The sequence below is a fragment of the Callorhinus ursinus genome, unplaced genomic scaffold, assembly GCF_003265705.2.
Source record: "Callorhinus ursinus isolate GAN/ISIS: 27379988/994484 unplaced genomic scaffold, GSC_fseal_2.0 scaffold59, whole genome shotgun sequence".
Lineage (NCBI taxonomy): Eukaryota > Metazoa > Chordata > Mammalia > Carnivora > Otariidae > Callorhinus > Callorhinus ursinus.
In genome coordinates this window covers 7,519,022-7,541,314 of record NW_027397121.1, presented here as the reverse complement: position 1 = coordinate 7,541,314, position 22,293 = coordinate 7,519,022, and the positions used below count along the sequence as shown (strand labels likewise).

General features: G+C 49.2%; 3 protein-coding genes across 3 annotated transcripts in view; 1 reads left to right on the top strand and 2 right to left on the bottom strand.

The window, feature by feature from the left end:
* Positions 1 to 2,704, bottom strand: part of PSMB8 (proteasome 20S subunit beta 8) — a 3,602-nt gene extending 898 nt beyond the window's left edge. Inside the window, exons 1-5 of the mRNA XM_025862350.2 lie at positions 2,510 to 2,704; positions 1,583 to 1,730; positions 1,292 to 1,403; positions 719 to 848; positions 146 to 350 (exon numbers count right to left, since the gene is read on the bottom strand). Of these exons, the coding sequence (XP_025718135.1) occupies positions 146 to 350; positions 719 to 848; positions 1,292 to 1,403; positions 1,583 to 1,730; positions 2,510 to 2,656 (742 nt within the window). The 5' untranslated portion in view covers positions 2,657 to 2,704. The remainder of the gene's footprint in view (positions 1 to 145; positions 351 to 718; positions 849 to 1,291; positions 1,404 to 1,582; positions 1,731 to 2,509) is intronic.
* Positions 2,705 to 3,883: 1,179 nt separating this feature from the next.
* TAP1 (transporter 1, ATP binding cassette subfamily B member) lies at positions 3,884 to 11,881 on the bottom strand. The gene is made up of 11 exons (XM_025862347.2): positions 11,152 to 11,881; positions 10,534 to 10,648; positions 10,254 to 10,384; positions 9,276 to 9,481; positions 8,657 to 8,854; positions 7,408 to 7,536; positions 7,067 to 7,255; positions 6,087 to 6,260; positions 5,697 to 5,859; positions 5,273 to 5,409; positions 3,884 to 4,503 (listed from the first exon to the last, which is right to left on the bottom strand). Exons 1-11 carry the CDS (start codon positions 11,747 to 11,749, stop codon positions 4,291 to 4,293), a joined length of 2,253 nt encoding a protein of 750 aa, XP_025718132.2. The 5' UTR covers positions 11,750 to 11,881; the 3' UTR covers positions 3,884 to 4,290.
* Positions 11,882 to 12,250: 369 nt separating this feature from the next.
* Positions 12,251 to 17,464, top strand: PSMB9 (proteasome 20S subunit beta 9). Its single transcript, XM_025862351.2, has 6 exons — positions 12,251 to 12,418; positions 14,396 to 14,463; positions 15,422 to 15,553; positions 16,210 to 16,339; positions 16,581 to 16,722; positions 17,284 to 17,464. Exons 1-6 carry the CDS (start codon positions 12,389 to 12,391, stop codon positions 17,409 to 17,411), a joined length of 630 nt encoding a protein of 209 aa, XP_025718136.1. The 5' UTR covers positions 12,251 to 12,388; the 3' UTR covers positions 17,412 to 17,464.
* Positions 17,465 to 22,293: the final 4,829 nt, after the last annotated feature.

Sequence of the window (22,293 nt, the reverse complement as noted above, 5' to 3'; positions counted from 1 at the left end):
AAAGAAAGAAAGAAAGAAAGAAAGAAAGAAAGAAAGAAAGAAAGAAAAGAAGGAAAACCTCCTCCCTACCACTTTGTCTCCTGTAACTCTCCCAATCTCGGATGCCCCTTCCCCACCCAGGGGTGCGGTAGCATTGGTCTCTTACTGTTGACAACACCTCCAGAATAGCTGTCTCGGTGGGTGGCATAAACAATAGCCCTGCGGCCCAGTTCATAGGCCTCTTCAGGGCTAAGATCAGGCCGATAGCCGCTATCCATGACCCCATAGGCATAGGTATTCCCACTGCCAGTGGAGAACATATTTCCTGAGAGCCGAGTCCCATTTTCATTCACATAGTAGAGTCCAGGACCCTATAGGAAGCAAGAAGTTTCCCAGAGGGAGTTTTCAGTAACATACAGGTTCAAGTGTGAGCCATAAAAAGTGGGTAGAAGAATAAGAATTACGCGGGAACATTTGAACCAAGACAACATTTTAGTAACAATCATAGACCTTTAGGGGGAAAACGTGGGAATCAGCTATTTTATCCAAAGGAACAAGCTTACGAAATAATGGTCCACATCTAGACCCAGAAATAATAGTCCATGGATAATGCTGGAACGGTTCTATAACCCAGTGTTCTATGTGCCACGCATCTTACAGGGGAGGGCGTGGGAGTGTACGATGAGGAACCCGGTGTCCTATCCGTCGTGGGGGAATAGGGAGAATGGAGAGCACCCACCTTCTTATCCCAGCCACAGATCATACTGCCCATGGACAGGTTCATGCCTCGATACTGGAACACCATGTTGGAGAGCAGTTTGGAGGCTGCTGACACTGAGATTCGCTCCCCGTTCCTCAGATAGTACAGCCTGGGTACAACAGGGTGGTGGGGCAGCGGACTCAGAGGTGGCAGGAGAAGGCTAGCTCTCGGAGCAGCCCACTCGATGTGCAGGAAATAATTAAAGAGATAAGCATTTGAGAAGAATGCTTTTGTAGGATCTAAGGATCAGGGAAAGATTTGGAATTTACAGTATCCAAATCATATAAGAAATCCTAGCAAATGACACCATCCCACCAGCGTTGATGACGTCAGTGCTAAATAACTGACAACTTACCTGGCTTATTGGCAAGAGCACAGGCTGAGATTTGGGAGAAGGTTGTCTAATCACCAAAAGGCTGTTTTGTGAAATACTGCATTAGCACCAAGATGCTACATTGGCCCAGGGGGAAAGGAGGAGGAACAGTGATCTGGAGGTTCCAGGATCCACGACTGACCACAGGGCTTAGGAGGGAGATAGGAGGCCTGGCCTACCTGCACTCCTTGGCCAGGAGACGCTCCCAGTACTGACAGTCTGCAGCACAGCCAGACATGGTGCCGAGCAGGTAAGGGTTAATCTCAATCACCTTGTTAACCCTTGAGGTGCCTGGAAGAAGACGGAGCTTTGAGAGAGTTGGATTGACCCCACAGCTCTCCCAGTGTGTCTGAAATCAATATCTGCTTCTGCTTTGATGCAGATGTGGGGCTCCTACTGAGAGAGGGGCCCAGCTTCCCAGATTCGGCCTGCTGGCGCGCGCGCGCACACACACACACACACACACTCACTAATATAATTTCCAGCGGTAGCCCGAGAATCCACTGCCACAATCACTCCTTGCTGGAATTTGAAGGCCAAAGTGGTAGTGCCATGGTTCATCTCAATCCGAAGCTTCCTTTCTCCATTCCCACCAAGGGACTGGAAGAATTCAGTGGGCTAATGAGAGAGAAAAGGCAGAGAAAGGGACACTGAAACCTTCTGAAACACAAGGCTCCAGGAAAGGTTTCACGAGAGACTGGGAGTGAGGAGACGGGCAGAAATTCTCCAGCCATTAAAAACTGGAACAGTTAATAACCAATCTCTACCAGGATATGACTTGGGAGAGGGAAAAGAAGAAGCACATGATGCCAACCTTTTCCATCTTCCAGCAGAATAGATATGAGAGGAAATAAATGCTAACCATAAGTAAACATTTTAAGGGCGACTTTAATGGGTGTTTTTTTTTTTCCATTCATGGGTCATTTAACACTCTCCACACGTTTTATTAATAATATCCCCAAGCGATGCCCCAGACCTAGACGAAGTGATTGAGCCAAGACACACAACAGAGTGGCTGAGAGGAGGCTAACAAAGTTCCCCAGTTTTCCAAGGCACGTGAGAGCCCCAGGAGAAAGGCTTCATGATTCGTGATTCGTGCGTGATTCGTGATTCCTGTGTGAGGGAGAACTGGCAGGAAAGTTCTCTTGTCTCCCTCCACCACACCTCTTAACTCTTTGCCCTAATCTGTACTTTCTAACCCTCAGGCGGTCAGCCCCCGATTCCCACGTGGCCTCTTCCCTGGCACCGGGCCCTGGACGTGGCTCTCCTTCGCTGAAGGATGGCCCCCTCTGGGTTTCCCGGCCTCCCGACCCAGAGGACCCAGAGGGCGACCCTCCCTTCCTCTGCGCCCTCCTCCCCGCCTCCCCTCCAGGCCGGATTCTCTTTACAGCCCCGACCTGCATTCCCCGGGGGAAGGCGAGCTCCGGAGATCGCAGAGAGAAGCTGTAGTGTCCAGGGTCCGAGCGAAGCTGGCTTCCCAGGGCCGGGAACGCGCAATCCTTCCGCTGCCCTCGGGGGGCTCCGCACACCTCCAGCAGCGCCATTGTCGCCTAGGACCCAGAAATCGTCGGAGGAGGAAGCGAAAGCGAAAGCCTGCAGCCTTAAGGGGAGGGAACCAGAATTTTTTCTACATCCCCCTGCCCTTTCCGAGAAGAGGCCAGTGGGCGACTGGAGACCAGGAATATCATTTTGGGAACAAGTTTCTCTCCTCCGCCCTTACGTTAGTTGGGGAAACAATGGGTGACGACAGACTGTCAGAAGAAAAGGAGAAAGAGAGGGAGCGGCTTCGAAAGCCCCCTTCGTGCAGAAATTCCAGTGAGAGACACCAACACGCCGTCGGGTATCTTCTGGAACAGTTACGAAGTGGGTTTGGGGTTGTATCGTCTAAAGGCTTAGACTCAACCGGAAAGCTGCAAGTCAGCAAGAAGCTGGGAGTAGTTTCACCTCCGGGGCTTGGGGTGTTCATAGGAGCATCCTTTTATAAAAGTGGGAGGAAGAGGAGTACGTGGGGGCAGTGAGGCTTGAGGACAGGTTCTGGGGCAACCGGCGACAGAATATACCCACAGTGTGTGGGGGAAGGAGGCACCAAGGAGAGAGCGCAGTCTCTGAATCTTTCGACTTAGTCCCTCAGGGCCTCTCCTGGTTCAACGGTCTCCCTAACCTATAGCCACCCAGAAGAAGCGCCCTTTCTACCCGCACCTCCTTGCAAGACTGTTGCTCCACTAAGCACAGCGGAGAACGCCTCTAAACTCCGCCTCTCCTTGCAACCTCTGTTGGCCCAAACTGCCCGGCAACCGTTGACGTCACACACCAAGGCCCTCCCAGAATGGAAGAGATTTACTAGACAACCCCGCCCACTACCCTGAAGTTACCCCGGCAGGTGTCATCTCTGAGCCAGGCGAGCTCTTCGGGAAGGGACCAGGGCGGGGAAGGCGGTAAAGTCAGTTTCACGGTCGGCGCGCTTGCACTCCCTCTTCCGCTAGCTACGCTCGACCTCCATTTTCCCCCTCAGAAAGGCCAGGGCTCCGAACTGCAGGTGCTAGTGCTTGGAGGGTGCTGTATCCCACTCTGGCTCATCCTCGGGGGCCGACGGAGGGGCGTGGGAGAGTGGAGGAGGCAACCATAGGAAACAGACAACTTAAGGGAGGATATGGCCCACTTAGGACTGTGAAGCATTGAGGCTGCTGAAGGAGGGAGACAGCAGACGCCTGAAAAATTCACTGCAAAAGTTGGTGAGCCATTCGGTGCGCTGAAAACACGAGAAACCACAGTACAAAACACCAATTTTATTATAAATATCAAGAATCCAGAGGGTGCTTATGGGCCGGCATATGACTTTAGTCATATTGGAAAGCAGCTGATCTCCCCTTTTCTGTATATTCTAAAGTTCTCATTTCCAGGGTTCCACACCAAAATCCTGGCTCTGAACCCAGTTACAGGAAGAAGTTCTAAACCCTGTTTTCTTCCAAGAAATCTGCATTATCAAGAGGAGTTTGGAGAGGGGGCAACACTCATGGCGGAATTTCAGGCATCAGCTAGTGAGTTATGTTCTAGGATGTCGCTCCTCCTAAAAGCAGCTGCCTCCTGTGCAGCTCTGGTAAGCCATTTGTTCCCAAACTCTCCACTAGAGAGGAGAAAAGAAGGGAGGGAGACGGCATATGCAGGTCTCAGAAGTCTTTCATTCTGGAGCTCCTGACCCGCCAGGAGCCTGCATCATGGCCCAGAAGTGCCCCCTCCTCTCCATGAGCTGCTGGTGGGTTCCTGCTTCACAGATGGTGCCTCCTTCCAGAAAGAGGATTTGGTCAGCCTGCTCCAACGAGCTGAGACAATGGGTGATGAGAAGCACAGACCGAGAGCACCGCTCAGGGCTTTTGTACAGGAGCTGCTCCACCTGAGAAAAGACGCAGACTCTGTCAAGAGCCCAGGGAGACATCTGTGTTTCCAGAGCCCGGAAAGCTTTCACCAGATCACTGCCACCTCTGCCAACAAGCCCAAGGAGTCGCAGATTCTCGTTCTGAGTGCTTGTCTGTCCAGCCTTTGATTCGTTAAGGACTATTTACATGAGGTGGCAACAGTGGAAAAAAGTAAGGGCCCTAAGGTGAAACCCATAAGAAAAGAGTGAAGGGTATCGAATAGACTCTCCTTTCTACCTATAAACTGGGATTTTTATATTCTGTTTTGAAGAAATACAACTTAGTGGTAAAAAGCATGAACATTCAAGTCAGGTGGGCTTGACTTTGGGTCTATGCTCTGCTACTCAACAGCTCAGTGACATTGAGCAGGTGGTTCAAGCCTCTCTTGGCCCCCTTTTTATCATCTGTAGGATGAGGATAACAATGCCCAGCTCACAGGCATTCACGATGAATAAAGGAGTGAAATAATACATGGAGAGGGCCTAGTCGCAGGTCTGGCACATAGTAAAGGAGTAAAAGCTCAATAGATATTAATATTATTAGGATGGCCTTCTTATGTTTGGCTTCAGAGATTCGGAGTCTATAGAGAGTGTCTCTGAATTGGTTCTAAGCATCTTGGGGAGCAGCTATTGGGAACTGAGATTTGCAAGGACAGGTCTGGATAATTATGTTAGTATAAATAACACAGGATGAGGGAAGGAAGGAAGACTGGAGGGGATATAGTCACTAAAAGAATGTCCCTCTCACCCGTAACTGGCTGTCTGCATCAAGGGCACTGGTAGCATCATCCAGGATGAGTACACGTGGTTTCCGGATCAATGCTCGAGCCAAGGCCACTGCCTGTCGCTGACCCCCCGATAGCTGGCTCCCCGCCTCGCCTACCTCTGCGGAGACAAGAGCCAAGGTGAGGGCTGGATAACCACATGTGCCTCCACGTGCTTGCCTGTGTGTGCACATGGGCGCACACTCACACATATACACACCAAGGACTGATGGATGCAGCTGGATAGGGAAGGTTCTGGAAAGGTGACCGAGTTCTGAGGATGTGAGCATGAAAAAGCCATAGGAACAAGACCCTACAAGTTCAAACTGATGTCAGCGGGTTGGAAAGAACTACAGAATAAAGGTTTCGGTAAAGATGTCCGGGTGAGGGTATGAGCTGAAAGAGCACCTGTGTCATAGCCCTCAGGGAGTTCAGAGATGAAACTATGGGCTCCAGACACCACTGCAGCAGCTATGATTTCCTCCACAGTTGGCTTCGGGACCAGGCCGTAGGCAATATTTTCTTGAAAACTCCTTCCAAATAGCTGCGGCTCTTGTCTCACTGCAGCCACCTAGGACAAAATATGATGAAGAGTCAGAGAACAAGGAGCACAGGAGTGTGGTTATCTAGAGACGGATGACTCCAAATCTCTGCTGAAAGCATATCACAAAATTACACACTCTCTCTCCTGACTACACCCCATCTCCACCCAAGGTCTATCATTCCCTGGTCCTCCTTTCAGAGTGCTCGGTTAGAACGTTCAGTGATGTCCCCCGCCCCCCCCATCTTCTTGCTCACCTGTGTGTGCAGGTAGCGGTGTTCATAGTGGGGAAGGGGCTTCCCATCCAGCAGCAGCCTGCCCCCCGTGGGCTGGTACAGATTCTGCAGCAAGGCAGCCACTGTGCTCTTCCCAGACCCATTGGGCCCCACCAGAGCCGTCACCTCACCGGGACGTAGGGTGAACGTCAGCCCCTGGAGGCCAGAGAATCAAAAAAAATAAGAGACAGGGGCACCTGGGTGGCTCAGTCCTTAAGCATCTGCCTTCGCCTCAGGTCGTGACCCCAGGGTCCTGGGATCGAGTCCCGCATCGGGCTCCCTGCTCAGCGGGAAGCCTGCTTCTCCCTCTCCCACTCCCCCTGCTTGTGTTCCCTCTCTCGCTGTGTCTCTCTCTGTCAAAATAAATAAATAAAATCTTACAAAAGAGAGAGAGAGAGAGAGAGAGAGCCTAAGGCCTCTAACCTTGAGGCTGTCATTGTCTTATTACATAGTAGGATGTCTTACCCCAGGGAAGAAAGGGGGGAAAACGGGAAAATACAGCAACTCCTATCCTCCCACAGGCATAGATTTCTGTTCCTCAAGGATGATAGATAGCTCTCCAAGGAGCAGAGATGGAAGGCGAGGCAAAGATCAGGACAAAGACCAAGCACCACTATGTCACACACTTGATATCAAATATCATGAGAAAACAGAAAAAAAAATCATATTCTAAATGACAAATGGAAAGAAAAGGAAAAGATAGTAGAGACGGATTTTGCTTCAGCAGTTCCTTAGGATGTGAGACCCTTCTCCCTGAGAGCCTCTTCTTCCATTCCCCTTACAAATCCAAACAGGTTCTTGAGTTTGGGGCAGTTGTGTGGCGTAGATGGTGCTCATCTTTGCCTTTGAGGGGTTAGGAAGGATCTATCTGTACCTCGTGTACAGGCTGACGGCAGGAAGGAAGTTTAGGATGGTAGAGATGAGAGTCAGGCTGGTGAAAACCAAAGATTGGTAGGTTGTACCTGCAGCACTGGGACATCTGGACGGTTTGGGTAGGCGAAGGAGACATCTTGAAACTGGACAAGGCCCTCCAAGTTTAAGGAAGTCAACACACCACTGGCAGGACAGCGAGGAATCCGGTCCAGGTATTCAAATATTTTCTCTGAGGAGCCCACAGCCTTCTGTACACTGGGGTAGGTGGAGAGCAGTGCCTGGAGGGGAGGTATGAGTATTGAGAAGGGAGAGAACAAATCTGCTTGCCAGGGCGATGTGATATGAGAAGGGTAAAGAATGGAAGGTGACACAGACGGTGATGGGACCTAAGAAGGAAAAGCACTGGGGAGTGGAAATGGAAGGCTCTCACCTCTACAGCTGAGGTGAACTGCATCTGGTAGAGAATAAATGTGACAAGGCTCCCGCTGCTTACAGCCCCACTTGTCACCAGATGCCCACCAATGTATAAGATTCCCACCTTCAGCAGCATCCCTGAGATCTGTGGAGAGACCACGGAGAAAAGGGATTGTGGTTGAAAAATCTAGAGGGGGGTGCAAAGAACTAAATTCATTAGCATTATGAAGATATAAAGTCCCTTTCCGCCAGGTAACAGCAGGAGGCTCCACAGGGGGAAGGGGATCATGCACCATGGAGGCTCCATGGAGTCTTGCTCAGCTATGCCACAGAAGTCATCACTGTCCTCCCCATCACCGTTATCGCTTTGTGTGCAGAGCACTTATTTGCAGAGCACTCTTCACAAAAGGCTTTAAATGAATATGTCATCTAATATTCATAGCAAGAACCCTATAAACAAGGTTATACCATCCCCACTTTTTTAACCAACTGAGCCACCCAGGCGCCCCATCCCCACTTTTTTAAATGAGGAAACAGGGGCGCCTGGGTGGCTCAGTCAGTTGAGCATCCAACTCTTGGTTTCCATGCAGGTCATGATCTCAGAGTCCTGAGATTGAACCCCAAGTTGTTGGGCTCCCCACTCAGCGGGGAGTCTGCTTCCCCTCTCTTTATCCCTCTGCCCCGCCCCCTGCTCATGCTCTCTCTCTCTCTCTCTCAAATAAATAAATCTTTTTAAAAAACTAAAAAATAAAAATAAAATGAGGAAACAGTTTCGAGAAAGTAAGTTATTAGCCCATGATCACAGAGCTAGTAAATGGCAGCACTGAGCCGGGAATTCCTGAATGCTGCTCTGGTTCCCTTTCAGTGACGGAACAGATGCCCCTCATCCTTGGCTTCTTCTGTTCCCACGGCTCTCACTAGCACATCCACATAGTCCCACATGACGCAGGCCGGGTGCAGGACTTTATGCCTCAGGGCGGCCTGAGAGGCAAAGGAAGGGCCTGCGACTGAAAGACATGGCACCTCCCTAAAAGGGGGGCTGGATGGATTCTGTGCACCATGATGACAGGAAGCCATCCGGCAGGTCTAAAAAGAGGGAGGCAGTTAGGAAAGCTGAGTAGGGTAATTGAGCCCCAGGTTGCTAGGATGAGAACACCGAACCAACACACTGTTCACTGTGCATATGGAGTAGGGCCATGGAAAAGGGAATGGAGTCGAGGCATCTCGGGGACAAGGGACTAGGCATTCATGTCCAGGTTGCTCACACTGATGGTCCAGAGGTTGACTGCATAGGCCAGAGCCTCCTTCTGATGGAGGGTACTCATATCCTGCAGCTTTTGGCTAAACTTCTGGGCCTCAGCCTCCTCACTGGCAAAGCTCCGGACTGTGGGCATAGCTGACAGCACCTCGATGGCCACCTGGCTGGACTCTGCCAGAGACTTCTGCACCTGGGCTGCCAGCACCTTTGGAGACATGGACAAGAGACGTCACAGAGGGTTGGCAAACCATCAGGGACACTAGTACCTGAGTCACCTAGTTGGAGATTAAAGATGAGAGGAGGCAGAATAATGAAGGAAAGAGAAAGGGGCACAATTGTTCTTTCTGGATACTAAAGGGCTACAGAGCAGAGGAAATTATTCAGAAGGGTCACAGGGGATCATAATCTTAAGACTGGTGATCATGTTCATACATACAGATTGTGGGCAAAAGTTGGAAGAGAAGACGCAGAGAGTATGGAGCTCAACACTGAACAATCTGGGAACATGGGCTACAGGGAAGGTGGGGTATCAGTGAGGGTGCCAAGAAAGAAACCTGAGAGGAATTAATTCCACCCAATCTGGGAAATGAAGGTCTGTGTGGGGTGAGGCAACTCCCTGGACATACCTGGTACCATTTTCCCAGCTTCTTAGGCAGAAGGAAAAGCAGAGGCAGGGCGACCAGCGTGACCATGGTGAGTGACAGTGACCCCCAGAGCATGAGCCCCAAGAGACACAGCCCCCGCACCAGGTACCACAACAGTAGGCTCAGCTTCTCACTCAGAGACTCACTCAGGGTGGATGTGTCCTCTGTCACCCGAGAAGTGATGGCTCCTGCCAGGGTTTGGGGAGAAGAGAGTGGATGAACGAGAGGCTCAGAGCGGCGGGAGGGACTAGCGATGAGCCAGGGGGAGGAGCCAGGGGAAGGGGTCAGCAACATGGTGTTCTGAGAAGGCTGAGGAAAACAAGGTAAGGGGGTAGGGGAGTTTAGGGATCTCGGTGCAGGCAGAATGAGTGTTAGAGAGTAAAAACCTGGCGAAAGACTTTCATTTCAACCATAAAGAAATTGATGCCCATGTGAATTTCCATTTCTCTGACACATTTCTGTCCCGTAAAGAGCATGTATACCCCATGCTGCACAACAGAGGCAAGAAGAGCTTAAGCTGGTCATATAACAGAGCTGGAGAAAAACAGAGAGTGCTGCTAGAAAGCAGTCCAGAAAACTCTACCGAGTACTGGGCTGGGGATCAACCCCAAGCTCACCCCTATCCATATGTGACCATGCCAGTTTCAGCATTTTAGGGTCCAGGCCTCAGCTTCCTTCTCTGCAAACTAGGCAGTTGGACTCTGTGATCTCAAAATGTCCAGGTTTGAAATTCTACAGTTTCTATCTAAATATACACATAGGGATAAATTTATGGAAATTTAGATGGAAAAACTAGGTTTTTCTGAAGGTAAAGAATACAATACTCGAGGTATATCAAGAATAAGAAACGACAATGTCTATGTGAGAAAGAGAGAGAAAGATCAAGGTTATAAGTAAAAGAGGATATATGGGGAAAATAAAGAGTATACAGATGTGTAATGAAAGAGTTTCATGACACACCCGTTTGGTTCTGTTGGAAAAACTCCGTTTCCTGGCGCAGGACAGCCCGAAATACTTCTCCCTGAAAGTGGCTGTGCACACGGCCCATGGTGCTGTTATAGATCCCATCAGCCACGAACTCCAGCACGGCACTAGAGAGAGATGGGGGAGAAGGATCGGGGTGTGTTCGGGGGACGGAGAGAAGGTCCCAAACAAGTGCACTTTGGACAGCAGCCCCAACTTCCAGATCCCTCTTTTTCAGGGTCCCCCATTCTCAGCCTTCCATCTTCAGCCCCCAGACCTGGCTGTGGTGAGAATGGACATGAGCGTTATGTTCCGTGTGAAGGCAGAGGCTGTCCCGTCTTGTAGAATCCAGTCAGTGAGGTGGCCGGTGAAGAAGGGAATGGCCATTTCCCCTGGAGACCAAGAGGAGGGAGGGGTCAGTCACAAATATCAAGTCCAAGCAGAGCAGTTCCAAGCAGACTGCCCCCTTCCGCCATCCCACTCTTTCTCGAACCGGTCAGGGGTATCCTGGAGGGCCCCGGCAGAAAGAGGACACTGAGGACCCAGCCCTGCACCTGAACCCCGGAACTCACAACCCTGCGCCCCACCAGACCTTCAGAGGTTTACACAGGAAGACCAGGGGTCATAGGCTGTGCTGCCCAGAAGAAAAGACTTGCCCAAGGTGGGTAGTGAAGCAACGCCTGAAGCAGCATTGGAGTCCAGGACTCCTGACTTCCCACCCAGTCCAGGGCTCTTTCCTTGACACCGGACTAAGTCTTCTCACGACCAGAGCTCGGTCGCCTTCTCCTGATCCACATTTCCCAGACCCCACACTAACCGATCTCACTGACCATTATTACTATGATCCTTGCCCGGGCCCCCAGTGTCCGTCCCTCTGCCCCTGCGTCCCTCTTACCAAGACTGGAGAGAACCAACAGGACCAGCAGGAGCCGGAGGCGTCGTATCTCGGAACCCAGACAGCCTAGAAGACGGCGCACCGCGTCTCCTGAACCCCTGTGACTTTCTGGCCCCCAAAGTCCGCTGAGCTTATGCCACATGGCGGCTGCGGGCAGTGCTGCCAAGTAACTGAGGGCGAAAGCGTCCAGGCGACTTCCCCAGTGCAGGAGCCTGGAGCTGTCAGAATCCCTGGGAACTCCCCACGAGCGCAGCTCTCGGAACAAGGCCAGTCCCGGCAGGGCCAAGCCCAGCGCCGCCGCCAATGGCTGCAGAGCGGCCAGCCATCCCCGGACTCCTGCGCTTTCCCTGCCGGAGCCCACCGTTGTCCGGAGAACACCACGGGCCCCCAGCCACAGCACAGCCCAGCGGCTCAGGCCCACCACACAGACCCGGAGCAGGGGCTGCTCGGTGGGGACCAGCACGGAGCATATTCTGGGGAGCGCCTCCCGGAGCAGCACCCAGTCGGCGAGAAGCAGCAGCGGTACCCCCAGCCACGCCAGGGAAGCTCGGGACGAGCAGAGGCAGCCGCAGGGGCTGGGGGACCCTGAGCTGCCCATGGGCGCGTGGGTGCTGCCGGAGGTCGCGCCCCGGCCTGGGACTCCCCGCTGTCGGCGCCGGGCCGCAGGCTCCGGGTGCTGTCCGAGACTGTACCGGACAGGGCGCTATGACTCGCGGCCGGGAGAGGGGGGCAGGGCGGGCGGAGGCGGGGATCCCGGAAAGTCCCGGGACCGGCTGGTTCTGGCCGCGCTACTAGAAGCGGGCGGTTTCGCGGAAAGAGAAAACGAAAGCGGCAGCCGGCTCTGTAGATCCGCCCCGCTGCAGAATGTGGCCCGCCCAGGCTATTTTGGGAGAAGGCGCGGAAATCAGATGTGAGGTTCTTGGGGAGCAGCCTTGCGGCTGCACCTTCTCCATCACAAACACTCGTCGTCCTTCCTTTCTTTGCTTCGTCTCGCGAATTCCACTTGTCGGGACGTTTTTACCCCAGCCTCCGAACTGTCTTACCCCAGCCTCTTTCGTCACCTGTCTCCCGGCAGATCTATGCCAATTAGGTTAGCGCCGGGTGCGAAGCCTCACAGAGGGGACCCAGGCGCCCCCTAGCGGGCGTGGTGAAGGCGCGGGGCGGGAGGCACGCGCGGCCCGAGGTCCCAGGTCGGACGGAAACCAGAGACCCAGGCGGCAAGCGGCGCGGCGCCGAGATGCTGCGGATCGGGGAAGTCCACACTGGGGTAAGGAGTGCGGGCTAGAGGTTTAGCAGAGAGCTGGAGAAGGTGGAGAGACAGGGGGACGCGGCAACTCCGAGGAGTGAATGCGGGGACTGAAAGAGTGAGGAGGCAGCTTTGTAGCAGCCAGTGCTTGCAGAGATTCCCTGCGATGAAGAACGGGCATCTCTATTCTGAAGGGGGTCACGTAGGAGTCCGCCAAGGGACTGGGCCCGCGAGGCGGGTGGAGAAGGGGGTGCCGTGGCTCTTAGCTGGAAGCGTCAAGGGGAAGCGCCTCTAAAGCGCTTTCGCTTTCAACTCTGGACTGGGGAGAGGGGCTGGTTAAATCAAGGGAAGGCGTCGGAGAAGGTGCAGATTGGTGATGAAATGGTGCCCTCGGTGAAGTAGGACAGCACTCGGGCGAGGAGAATATGGGCACTGATTGAGAAGGGACAGCTCATCACACAGACTGCGGGGTAACTCATAGCCCTAGCCCTGATAACAGGGGTTCCTTGTGAGACGGTGGTGTCCTTCCCCAGCCTGATCCAAGAAGGCTCCCACCTGGCCCAGGGGCTGCCACGTTCCTTTCCCTGTGTCCTTCCCGCCCACTCCCACCCGCTTGCCCAACTGGGCAACTGAGGCTGTCCGCAGGCCAAGGCTGGCTGGCTTCTGCTCCCAAGCTACTGCCACCACTCTTGGCTTGGGGGCAGCTTTGTTTTAGAGGAATAACCTCTAGGATGGGGCTGCCCTTTCTCAATGGGCCTCAATTCATGGTAGATCAGTATGTCAGAAAGCACACTCAGGGCAATGGCCCTGGGGTCTGGACTTACCTACGGAGTGATGACGATGCACTAAAACCATTTGCAAGGTAGAACATTCCCCCCTCACTGCCAGATGAGCAGTGGGAAATAGGAAGCAGAAGTCACAGCAAGAGATGGGAGTTAGGCCTGGGTTTTAGTCCCAGTCTGGGACCAGTCTGTTAATTCTGGGTGACCTTGACAAGTCAATCACCTCCTCCATGACTCAGTTTTCCTCATTTGAACCAAGGATCTTTAAGGCTCTTTCCAACTCAACAGGAGTAGAAAACATGTAGCTTTATCCCTTTCACCTTCTTTAGTTCTTTTCCTTGATTTCTTCTCTTGACCTGAAAAAGTGAGCTCAAACTCCCCAGGCAAATCCTCTCTTGGTACAGATCTCTTCCCCTGGCTACTGAGATACCTATTGACCTCTTGATCAGAATTCTTTAAATGAGGGGCACCTGGGTGGCTCAATCGGTTAAGTGACTGACCCTTGATCTCAGCTCAGGTCTTGATCTCAGGGTCCTGTGTTCAAGTCCCACATTGAGCTGCACGCTGACCATGGAGCCCACTTTAAAAAAAGAAAAAAAAAAGAAATCCTTAAATGAAACCTTTATTTTAAACCATCTCGTGTGTTCCTGGCTGCTTCCCTCCTTACTTAATGTGTGACCCGCCTAACCACCACACTCCTTGATGTTTCTGCTGTTTAATAAACTGGTTATGGGGTGTGAGGTGGAGAATTAGGGGCCAAAAAAAGACTTGAGCTTGTTTCCCAAGGTCACACTAACCTGCTTTGTGTTGGGTCTGTACCACATCTGCACGCACCACGAGCACATGTGGTGAAGGTCATTCGCTGTGGGGCTGCCTCGCCCGCCAGTGCTTGGAAGCACCCCCATGAACCAAATGTCTGCCTCTGCGAACCTCATCCCCCTCTCTCTCTTTATAGTGGGAAGGATTCGATTTAGGAAGGTTGGGGCCCAGGGATAGGATTCTTTCCGTGTTGTGCCAGGACCAGGCTGTGACATTCCCCTGCAGCTGGGAGAGGAGATGGAGAAAGTGGAGGGATGGAGGGGACATCCGCTCTGGCCTAAATTGCTATATGATCTTGAGCCAGTCACCTCCCCTCTCCAGGAATGTTTCCTCATCTGTAACATGAGAGAATCAAAGTTCATCCTGCTCTGACATTCCATCCTCTGTGTCTCCGCAGACAACCATCATGGCAGTGGAGTTTGACGGAGGTGTTGTGGTGGGTTCTGATTCCCGGGTGTCTGCAGGGTAAGTACCGGACAAGGTGAATACTTCTGGAAGGAAGCCAATGGCCCCAAATACAGATTTTTCTTACCCATTCATGAAGATACTGGTAAAGTGGAGTTTTGCAGAAATTGAGTTAACCTTCCAGAAAGGCCCCTCTGATGAGATACTGGGCAAGTGCTTGGGTCCCTGAATTAGTGGAGGAGAATCTGGGGCCTGAATGCTTATGTGGCCTGTCCCTGCAGGGACGGGTATAAAAGAATAGGGTATGAGAAGGAAGTAGGACCCAAAGATTTCAGGGGCCCTCCTTCCAACTATATTTAGAGATAGAAAAGATGGTTCAGGGGTGCCTGGGTGGCTCAGTGGGTTAAGCCTTTGGTTCAGGTCATGATCCCAGGGTACTGGGATGGAGCCCCATGTTGGGCTCCCTGCTCAGCGGGGAGCCTGCTTCTCTCTCTGCCTGCCGCTCCCCCTGCTTGTGCTCTCTCTCTCGCTCTCTCTCTTTAATAAACAAATAAAATCTTAAAAAGAAAAGAAAAGAACAAAAAGATGGTCCTGCCAAGCAGATATTCTGGTTTCTCATCCAGCACACGTTGAACTAATTTTGTCTCCTCCATCCTGGCCAGTTTCCCCATATGCAAAATGAGTATATGGGGTTAGGTCAATATTACTGACTTTATGTCCCATAGAGCACATCCTCAAGATGGGTGTAGCAAAGAAAAATTGCTTAAGGACATGATTCTTCATTTACTATTTTTTGTCTTATTATAAAGTCTAAGCCTGAAAATGTCTAATTTTGATAATTACTTGCAGTGTTTCATTTATTTGAGGTGATTTTTTTTCTTCCTGTTTTAATCCAAGTATTAAATTTCATGGACTCCGGGGCTATTCTCTTGTCAAATAAATTTGAGAAACACTGGATGATTAACCTCAAAAATTCTGGCATTGCTAATGTTGATGACTGCTGACTCCTTCCCGGCAGAGAGGCGGTGGTAAACCGGGTGTTTGACAAGCTATCCCCACTACACCAGCACATCTACTGTGCTCTCTCTGGTTCAGCTGCTGATGCCCAAGCCATGGTTGACATGGCCGCCTACCAACTGGAGCTCCACGGGTATGAAGCTTTGGGGTCCTCAAGTCCACATTCACCAGAGTTGTCCCCACCAGCCAACCCCGAGACAGTGTCCCATTCCAGGAATGCTGCAGTGAAAAATGAAAACTTCTTGTTTGTGCTCCTGTTTTTATTAGCTTTGAACTGGCACTTGAATCTCCAATGTGGCTTCCGCCTCTGTAAAGTGGAGATAATTAATAGTACCTACCCTATCTCACCCGACGGTTATTTTGAGAATCAAATGATATATGTGAAAATGGCCTGAACATTGTAAATCACGGTCCCGCTCTAAATAGCGAGAAAGACGATGATGTGGCTCACCATATATCAGGAAGTTACCGGGTGAGAAACCAAGGTCATTGGTGCAGGAGTAAAGCTTATCTGCTTTTACCCACATGGGCACGGCCCTTGCAGCTAAGCGTTGTATAATTGGGGGATGGGTGGGTGGGACAGAGTAAAGGAAGGGAACGTTGAATCTTCTTACTGGTGGGTGGTGTGAGATTAGTCCCCCTGTCCATGTGGGAGAGGAGCTGGAGTTTGAACTCTTGCAACCACAGGTTTCAGGTGTCACGTGTCACTTGGCAGGGATGATGGTAACGGCACAGGTGAGTGGAACTTCAGGAAATTATACTGACCCCTATTACTAACACTTCCTTTAGGTTGGAACTGGAAGAACCTCCGCTTGTTCTGGCTGCTGCGAACGTGGTGAGGAATATCAGTTATAAGTATCGGGAGGACCTGTCTGCGCATCTCATAGTAGCCGGCTGGGACCGACGTGCCGGGGGCCAGGTGCATGTCTTCCTATGTACCCCGTCCCTTGGTGTTCCCCACCACCCTATAGGGGGAGATAAAGGTTATATCCTTCTAGCAATGGGCTCCCAGGACACCGCCTCTGAAAGCAGAGTATAATCGCAACCAATGGGAGTAGGAGATGGGGGGCTTCACTGCAGGACACGGAGACACCCTGCCTGTCTCAGTGGCGAGGAAAGGACTGATGCTTCCATAGTCTCACCTGAGGAGCCCCCTCTAGGTGTATGGAACCCTGGAAGGAATGCTGACTCGGCAGCCCTTCGCCATCGGTGGCTCTGGCAGCACCTATATCTACGGCTATGTGGATGCAGCATATAAGCCGGGCATGTCCCCTGAGGAGTGCAGGAGCTTCACCACAGATGGTAACTAACCAAGTGGTAGGGTACCCGGGGAGGGTTTTTAAACCTGGGAAGGAAGGAGAGTGTGAGGAACACAGTGAGGAGTACATGGGTAACCGTTTAATTTAATGTCCAAACTGGAACACTTTTGAGAGGGAAAGGGAGCAGGACAATGCTAAACTAGATGGGATTCCAGAACCCAGGGCAGAAACCAGGACTGTTTTGAGTACCCCAAATCAAAATATACAGTTACTATAAGAATCAGGGGTGTGCTGGAGCTGGCTTGGGCCAGCTCATGAGAGCCAATTGTTAAATATCCAAGAACTCATGAGCTGCTTATCTAGCTATTTACAACTTGAAATCAATCCTGGTGGGAGTTTTGAGACCATGGGTACCAGGAGATGTTACATATAAAGGCTTATTTTTTTTTAAGTTGATTTACCTGCACACCCCTTGATATGTGTCCCTAGGAGACGGGTTTTGAGGTCTGAGAGGGGTGGTAAGCATGTGAACGGGAGAGGAATGTGAAGATTCCTGAAGCTAAGACATTCTCTCTCCCCCTCTCCACCCTGAAACTCTCTACAGCTATCGCTCTGGCCATGAACCGGGATGGCTCTAGCGGCGGCGTCATCTACCTGGTCACTATTACAGCTGCTGGTGTGGACCATCAAGTAATCTTGGGTAATGAGCTGCCGAAATTCTATGACGAGTGAATCTTCCTCAGACCTCCCTTCGTCATTTTGTAATAAACTCTCTCACACCAGAACCTGGAATGGTCAATGGAAAATGGGAGCTCAGGGAAATGAAGCTTAGGTGAGGGGGCCTCTTCCCTCCCAGGTGTTAGATACCCTTTCCATAAGGTGTTCATTCACATTGGAGATCAATACATGATAAGTGTATAAAATTGGGGGATTTGTGAGTTTCAAAGAATAATAACAACAACCAAAACATTGAGCAAGTCATTAGCTAAATGCTTATAAGCTTTATCTCTTATAACCCAAACAAAAAGCCTTTATAAGATTAAACTACTAGGTCTATTTACTGACAGATGAAGGCTTAGAAAAAATAAGTCCCTTAACCAAAGTCATAGTGAATTCAAAAGCTGAAAACTGGGATTTGTTGTTTGTTTGTTTTACTATACGCCCTTCTCCCTCATAAAACATAAAATTTTCCATTCCCTCAAGCTTTGTATATCATGTCACCCTTGAAATCTGCGATAATAGCCCAGCACAGCAGTTGACACTTAGGAAGTTATTAGCAGATGCCTGAGTAACTGTTGTTAAACAGGCTAAGTTCTGGCCCAGTTTTTGCCATGCACTTCCCGAGTGACAGAACAAATTATTCCCCTTCTGTGAGCCCTTATTTCCTCTTCTGTCAAACGAAGGTGTTGACTTCTAAGGTGGTTTACAGTATGAACAGTCAATGCCATTTTGCTCGTAAATAAGCAGTTAAGAGGTATATTTAACAGAAATCATAATGAGCTCCCCAGGAAGCTTTGGTCTGCTTTTCTTTCTGGAGCTCAGATTTAACATAAAAATTCAAAGTACCCTAAAACAGTGCTATGCCCTTGGGAGCGGGTATATTTTTTGTGGGGTGGGGGTAGGAGCAGAGTCTAAAATCATAGAAACTTGAGTTTTTTCTAGCCATGATATTTAATTTATCTTGAAGTTTAAAATAATAGTTTAAGGGGGCTTCTGGGTGGCTCGGTCTGTTAAGCGCCTGCCTTCGGCTCAGGTCATGATCTCAGCGTCCTGAGATCAAGTCCCGCATTGGGGTCTCTGCCCAGCGGGGAGCCCACTTCTCCCTCTCCCTCTGTCTACCGTTCTGCCTACTTGTGCTCTCTCTCTCTGTCAAATAAATAAATAAAATCTTTTTTTAAAAAATAAAATAATAGTTTAAGAGCCAATCTCTCCCGCTGATCACAACTAGAAAAACTCTGGAAAGCATACAAAAAGCAAGTGCTGAAGGACTCTGGAAAATAGACAAAAGCATGTGGGCCATGAGAAGAGCCAGAGCTTGGAGAGGAAATGCTCCCTCTGGGTGATTTTCAATTTTTTCTCTCTCTTTCATCTCCCAGCTTTGCCCTGAGAAGTCAGGCTTAAGGTGCAAAGCTGTAGTGCCCTAAATTGCCAAGAGAAACACCATAGTCAGTTCTGGCCAAAGGAATGGAGGAACCAGAGAAAAGGGGCCCCTGCGGGCAGGAAAGTGGAGGGGGTTTCCCACATGAGGGAACTGGAGAAGGGGATTCCTTAATTCTAGGTTGGAACTCTCACGAGTACCCAGTGACCCCTGAGCTACACATACATGAGGCACACCCAAAACAGTCCAGCACAGACTTTGAGAGCCGAACTAAGACTTAAGCCTTTAAAATTAGAAAACTATTTTTTCTTTTTTTTTTTTAAGATTTTGTTTATTTATTTGACAGAGAGAGACACAGCGAGAGAGGGAACACAAGCAGGGGGAGTGGGAGAGGGAGAAGCAGGCTTCCCGCTGAGCAGGGAGCCCGATGGATGCGGGGCTCGATCCCAGGACCCTGGGGTCATGACCTGAGCCGAAGGCAGACGCTTAACAACTGAGCCACCCAGGCGCCCAAAAACTATCTTTTTCTTTATTGACCAAAGAATTGTGTCCTTGTGTCCCTCATTCCAAAAAGCGCTAATAGCTGCTCACAGAGGCAGACATGATTTAAAGGCAAACTCCTTTAACAAAAGGAGAAGGAGAAACTGGGACAAAGAGAAAATAAAGCTAAGAAATAAGTAAAGCCCAGGGGTCAAACTAAAATACAAATGAATATCTTTAAAAAAAAAAAAAAAAAAGGAGTACGGGAGCTGTCTTATACTGGCCAAAAGGAGCAAATTGTAAAATATTCAGGAATTTTGAAAGACAGTTGTTGACCATGGGTAGCTTCACATTGGTCTTGATGGAAGTATTTATTCTACAGAAACCAGGAATGTTACATGTCAGAATGTTTTTGGGTTTTTTTTTCCCCCAGAGAGCCAGTTTAATGGGACATATTTTTATCACCCAGCTACAGATGGGTAAAAAAGAACTGGCTCTGAGCTACAAGGTAGTGAAAACGAAGAAGGAAAGGAAATTAGGTGTGAGGTTCAAAAGATTCATTTAGGGGCTCCTGGGTGGCTCAGTCAGTTAAGCGTCTGCCTTCGGCTCAAGTCATGATCCCAGGGCCCTGGGATGGAGTCCCGCATTGGGGTCCCGCAGTGGACTCCATGCTCAGCGGGGAGCCTGCTTCTGTGCGCTCTCTCTCTCTCTCTCTCTCTGGCAAATAAATAAATAAAATCTTTTAAAAATAAATCAAAAGATTCATTTAAAAAGGTACAGCATAGGGAATATAGTCAATGGCATTGTAATAGTGTTGTACGGTGACAGATGGGAGCTACACTTGCAGTGAGCATAGCATAACATATAAACTTGAGGGATCACTATGTTGTACACCTGCAACTAATTGTGTGTCCACTATACTTCAATTGAAAAAAGAAAAAGATTCATTGAAAAGAAAAGCCAGGGGCTGCTGGGTGGCTCAGTCAGTTAAGCATCCAACTCTTGATTTGGGCTCAGGTCAGGATCTCAGGTTGTTAGACTGAGCCCCGCATGGGACTCCATACTCAGCAGGGAGTCTGCTGAGGATTCTCTCTCTACCTCTGCCTCGGCCTCTCCTCACCAAGTAAATAAATAAATCTTTAAAAAAAAAAAAAACCATCCAACAAAACTCCTCTCTATGTATGTATCAATTTTCAAGTCACACAGAGGATTTGCTAAAACACAATATGCATCAGGCCATAAAGAAAACTACAATAGATTTCAAAGTATCAGTATCTTTGAAAAAAGCTACATTTTGTAGCAATATTATAATAAAATTAGAACTTGATAACAAAAGGATACCTAAAATTCAGACAGTTTGCAAACTAAGAAAATATTGATAAATAACCTGGATTTACAAGGCAGTCATAAAGGAAATAACACATTTAGAGCTAAGTGGTAAAAATGTTGCATATCAAATTTTCTGAGATACAGTTAAAGCAATACTCAGAAAGAATTTTATAAAGGGACACCTGGGTGGCTCAGTTGGTTAAGCGTCTGCCTTCGGCTCAGGTCATGATCTTGGGGTTCAGGGACTGAGTCCCGTATCGGGCTCCCTGCTCAGCGGGGAGTCTGATTCTCCCTCTGCCCCTCCCCCCTCATGCTCTCTTTCTCTCTCTCTCTCTCTCTCTCTCTCTCTCTCTCTCTGTCTCATTCTTTCTCTCTCAAATAAATAAATAAAATCTTTAAAAAAGATAATTTTATACCTTCAAATACATTTATTAGAACAAGAAAAGTTAAACATAAATGACCTAAAAATTCTCCAAAATTTTGAAAAAGCAAGTGAGCAAGCTTAAAGTAATAAGAAGGAAGGAAATAATAAAGAACAGAAAGCAATTTAATAGAGAACAAAAACTATGTAGTAAAAACTCACAAAACCAAAAGCTAGCTGCTTCTTAAAAAAATATTTGTAAGATATTCAGATTTAGAACAAGACTGATCATGAATAAAGGGGAGGAAAAAATGAAGAAACAAAATATGGAATGAAAAGGGGGGAATAGGTACAGATATAACAGAGACATAAAACATAATAAAGGGGGGGGTGGCGCCTGGGTGGTTCAGTTGGTTAAGCGACTGCCTTCGGCTCAGGTCATGATCCTGGAGTCCCGGGATCGAGTCCCGCATCAGGCTCCCTGCTCAGCAGGGAATCTGCTTCTCCCTCTGACCCTCCGCCCTCTCATGCTCTCTATCTCATTCTCTCTCTCAAATAAATAAATAAAATCTTTAAAGAAACATAATAAAGGGGGTAATGAACACATATATGCTAATAAATTTGAAAAATTTTGATGAGATAGGTAAACTCCTAGAAAAACTTAATCTAATGCAATTCGCAGAAGAAATAAATTTTGAGTATACTGGTAAACATTGAAGAAATGAAAACAGTTGCTAATGGCATCTGATAAAAATAAATTTTTAAAGGCCCACATGGTTTCACAGGTGAGTTACACCAAATATTCAAGGAACATACAACTCCTATTTTATGTGTTTTTTTCCCAGAAAATAGAAAAAACATTAAAACTGTTCAGCTAACTTTGTCAGGCTAGCATGATCTTGATTTCAAATTGAGGTATGGAAAATTCAAGGAAAGAAAACAATAGGCCCATCTCATTTTGAACATATATGGAAAAAATAAATAATTATCTATGAACTGAATTCAACAGTATTAAAAATAATAATACACACTATAGAGAACAAACTGATGATTACCAGAGGGGAGGTGGGCGGGGGAGATGGGTGGAATAGGGAATGGGGATTAAGGAGTGCACTTGTGATGAGCACCAGGTGTTGTGTGGAAGTGTTGAATCACTATATTGTACACCTGAAACTAATATTACACTGTATGTTAACTAACTGGAATTAAAATAAAAACTAGAAGGCACCTTGGTTGTTCAGTTGGTTAGGCGACTGCCTTCAGCTCAGGTCATGATCCTGGAGTCCCGGGATCAAGTCCCGCATCGGGCTCCCTGCTCGGCGGGGAGTCTGCTTCTCCATTTGACC

Bases quoted from the DNA above. Each gene is read 5' to 3' on its own strand.
- PSMB9 (XM_025862351.2), top strand. From the start codon at position 12,389: ATGCTGCGGATCGGGGAAGTCCACACTGGG. The intron at 15,554-16,209 runs GTATGAAGCTTT...CACTTCCTTTAG, and splicing joins TACCAACTGGAGCTCCACGG to GTTGGAACTGGAAGAACCTC. The intron at 16,340-16,580 runs GTGCATGTCTTC...AGCCCCCTCTAG, and splicing joins ACCGACGTGCCGGGGGCCAG to GTGTATGGAACCCTGGAAGG.
- TAP1 (XM_025862347.2), bottom strand. From the start codon at position 11,749: ATGGGCAGCTCAGGGTCCCCCAGCCCCTGCGGCTGCCTCTGCTCGTCC. The intron at 6,261-7,066 runs GTACAACCTACC...TCTGGCCTCCAG, and splicing joins CAGATGTCCCAGTGCTGCAG to GGGCTGACGTTCACCCTACG. The intron at 5,860-6,086 runs GTGAGCAAGAAG...ATTTTGTCCTAG, and splicing joins ACCGCTACCTGCACACACAG to GTGGCTGCAGTGAGACAAGA.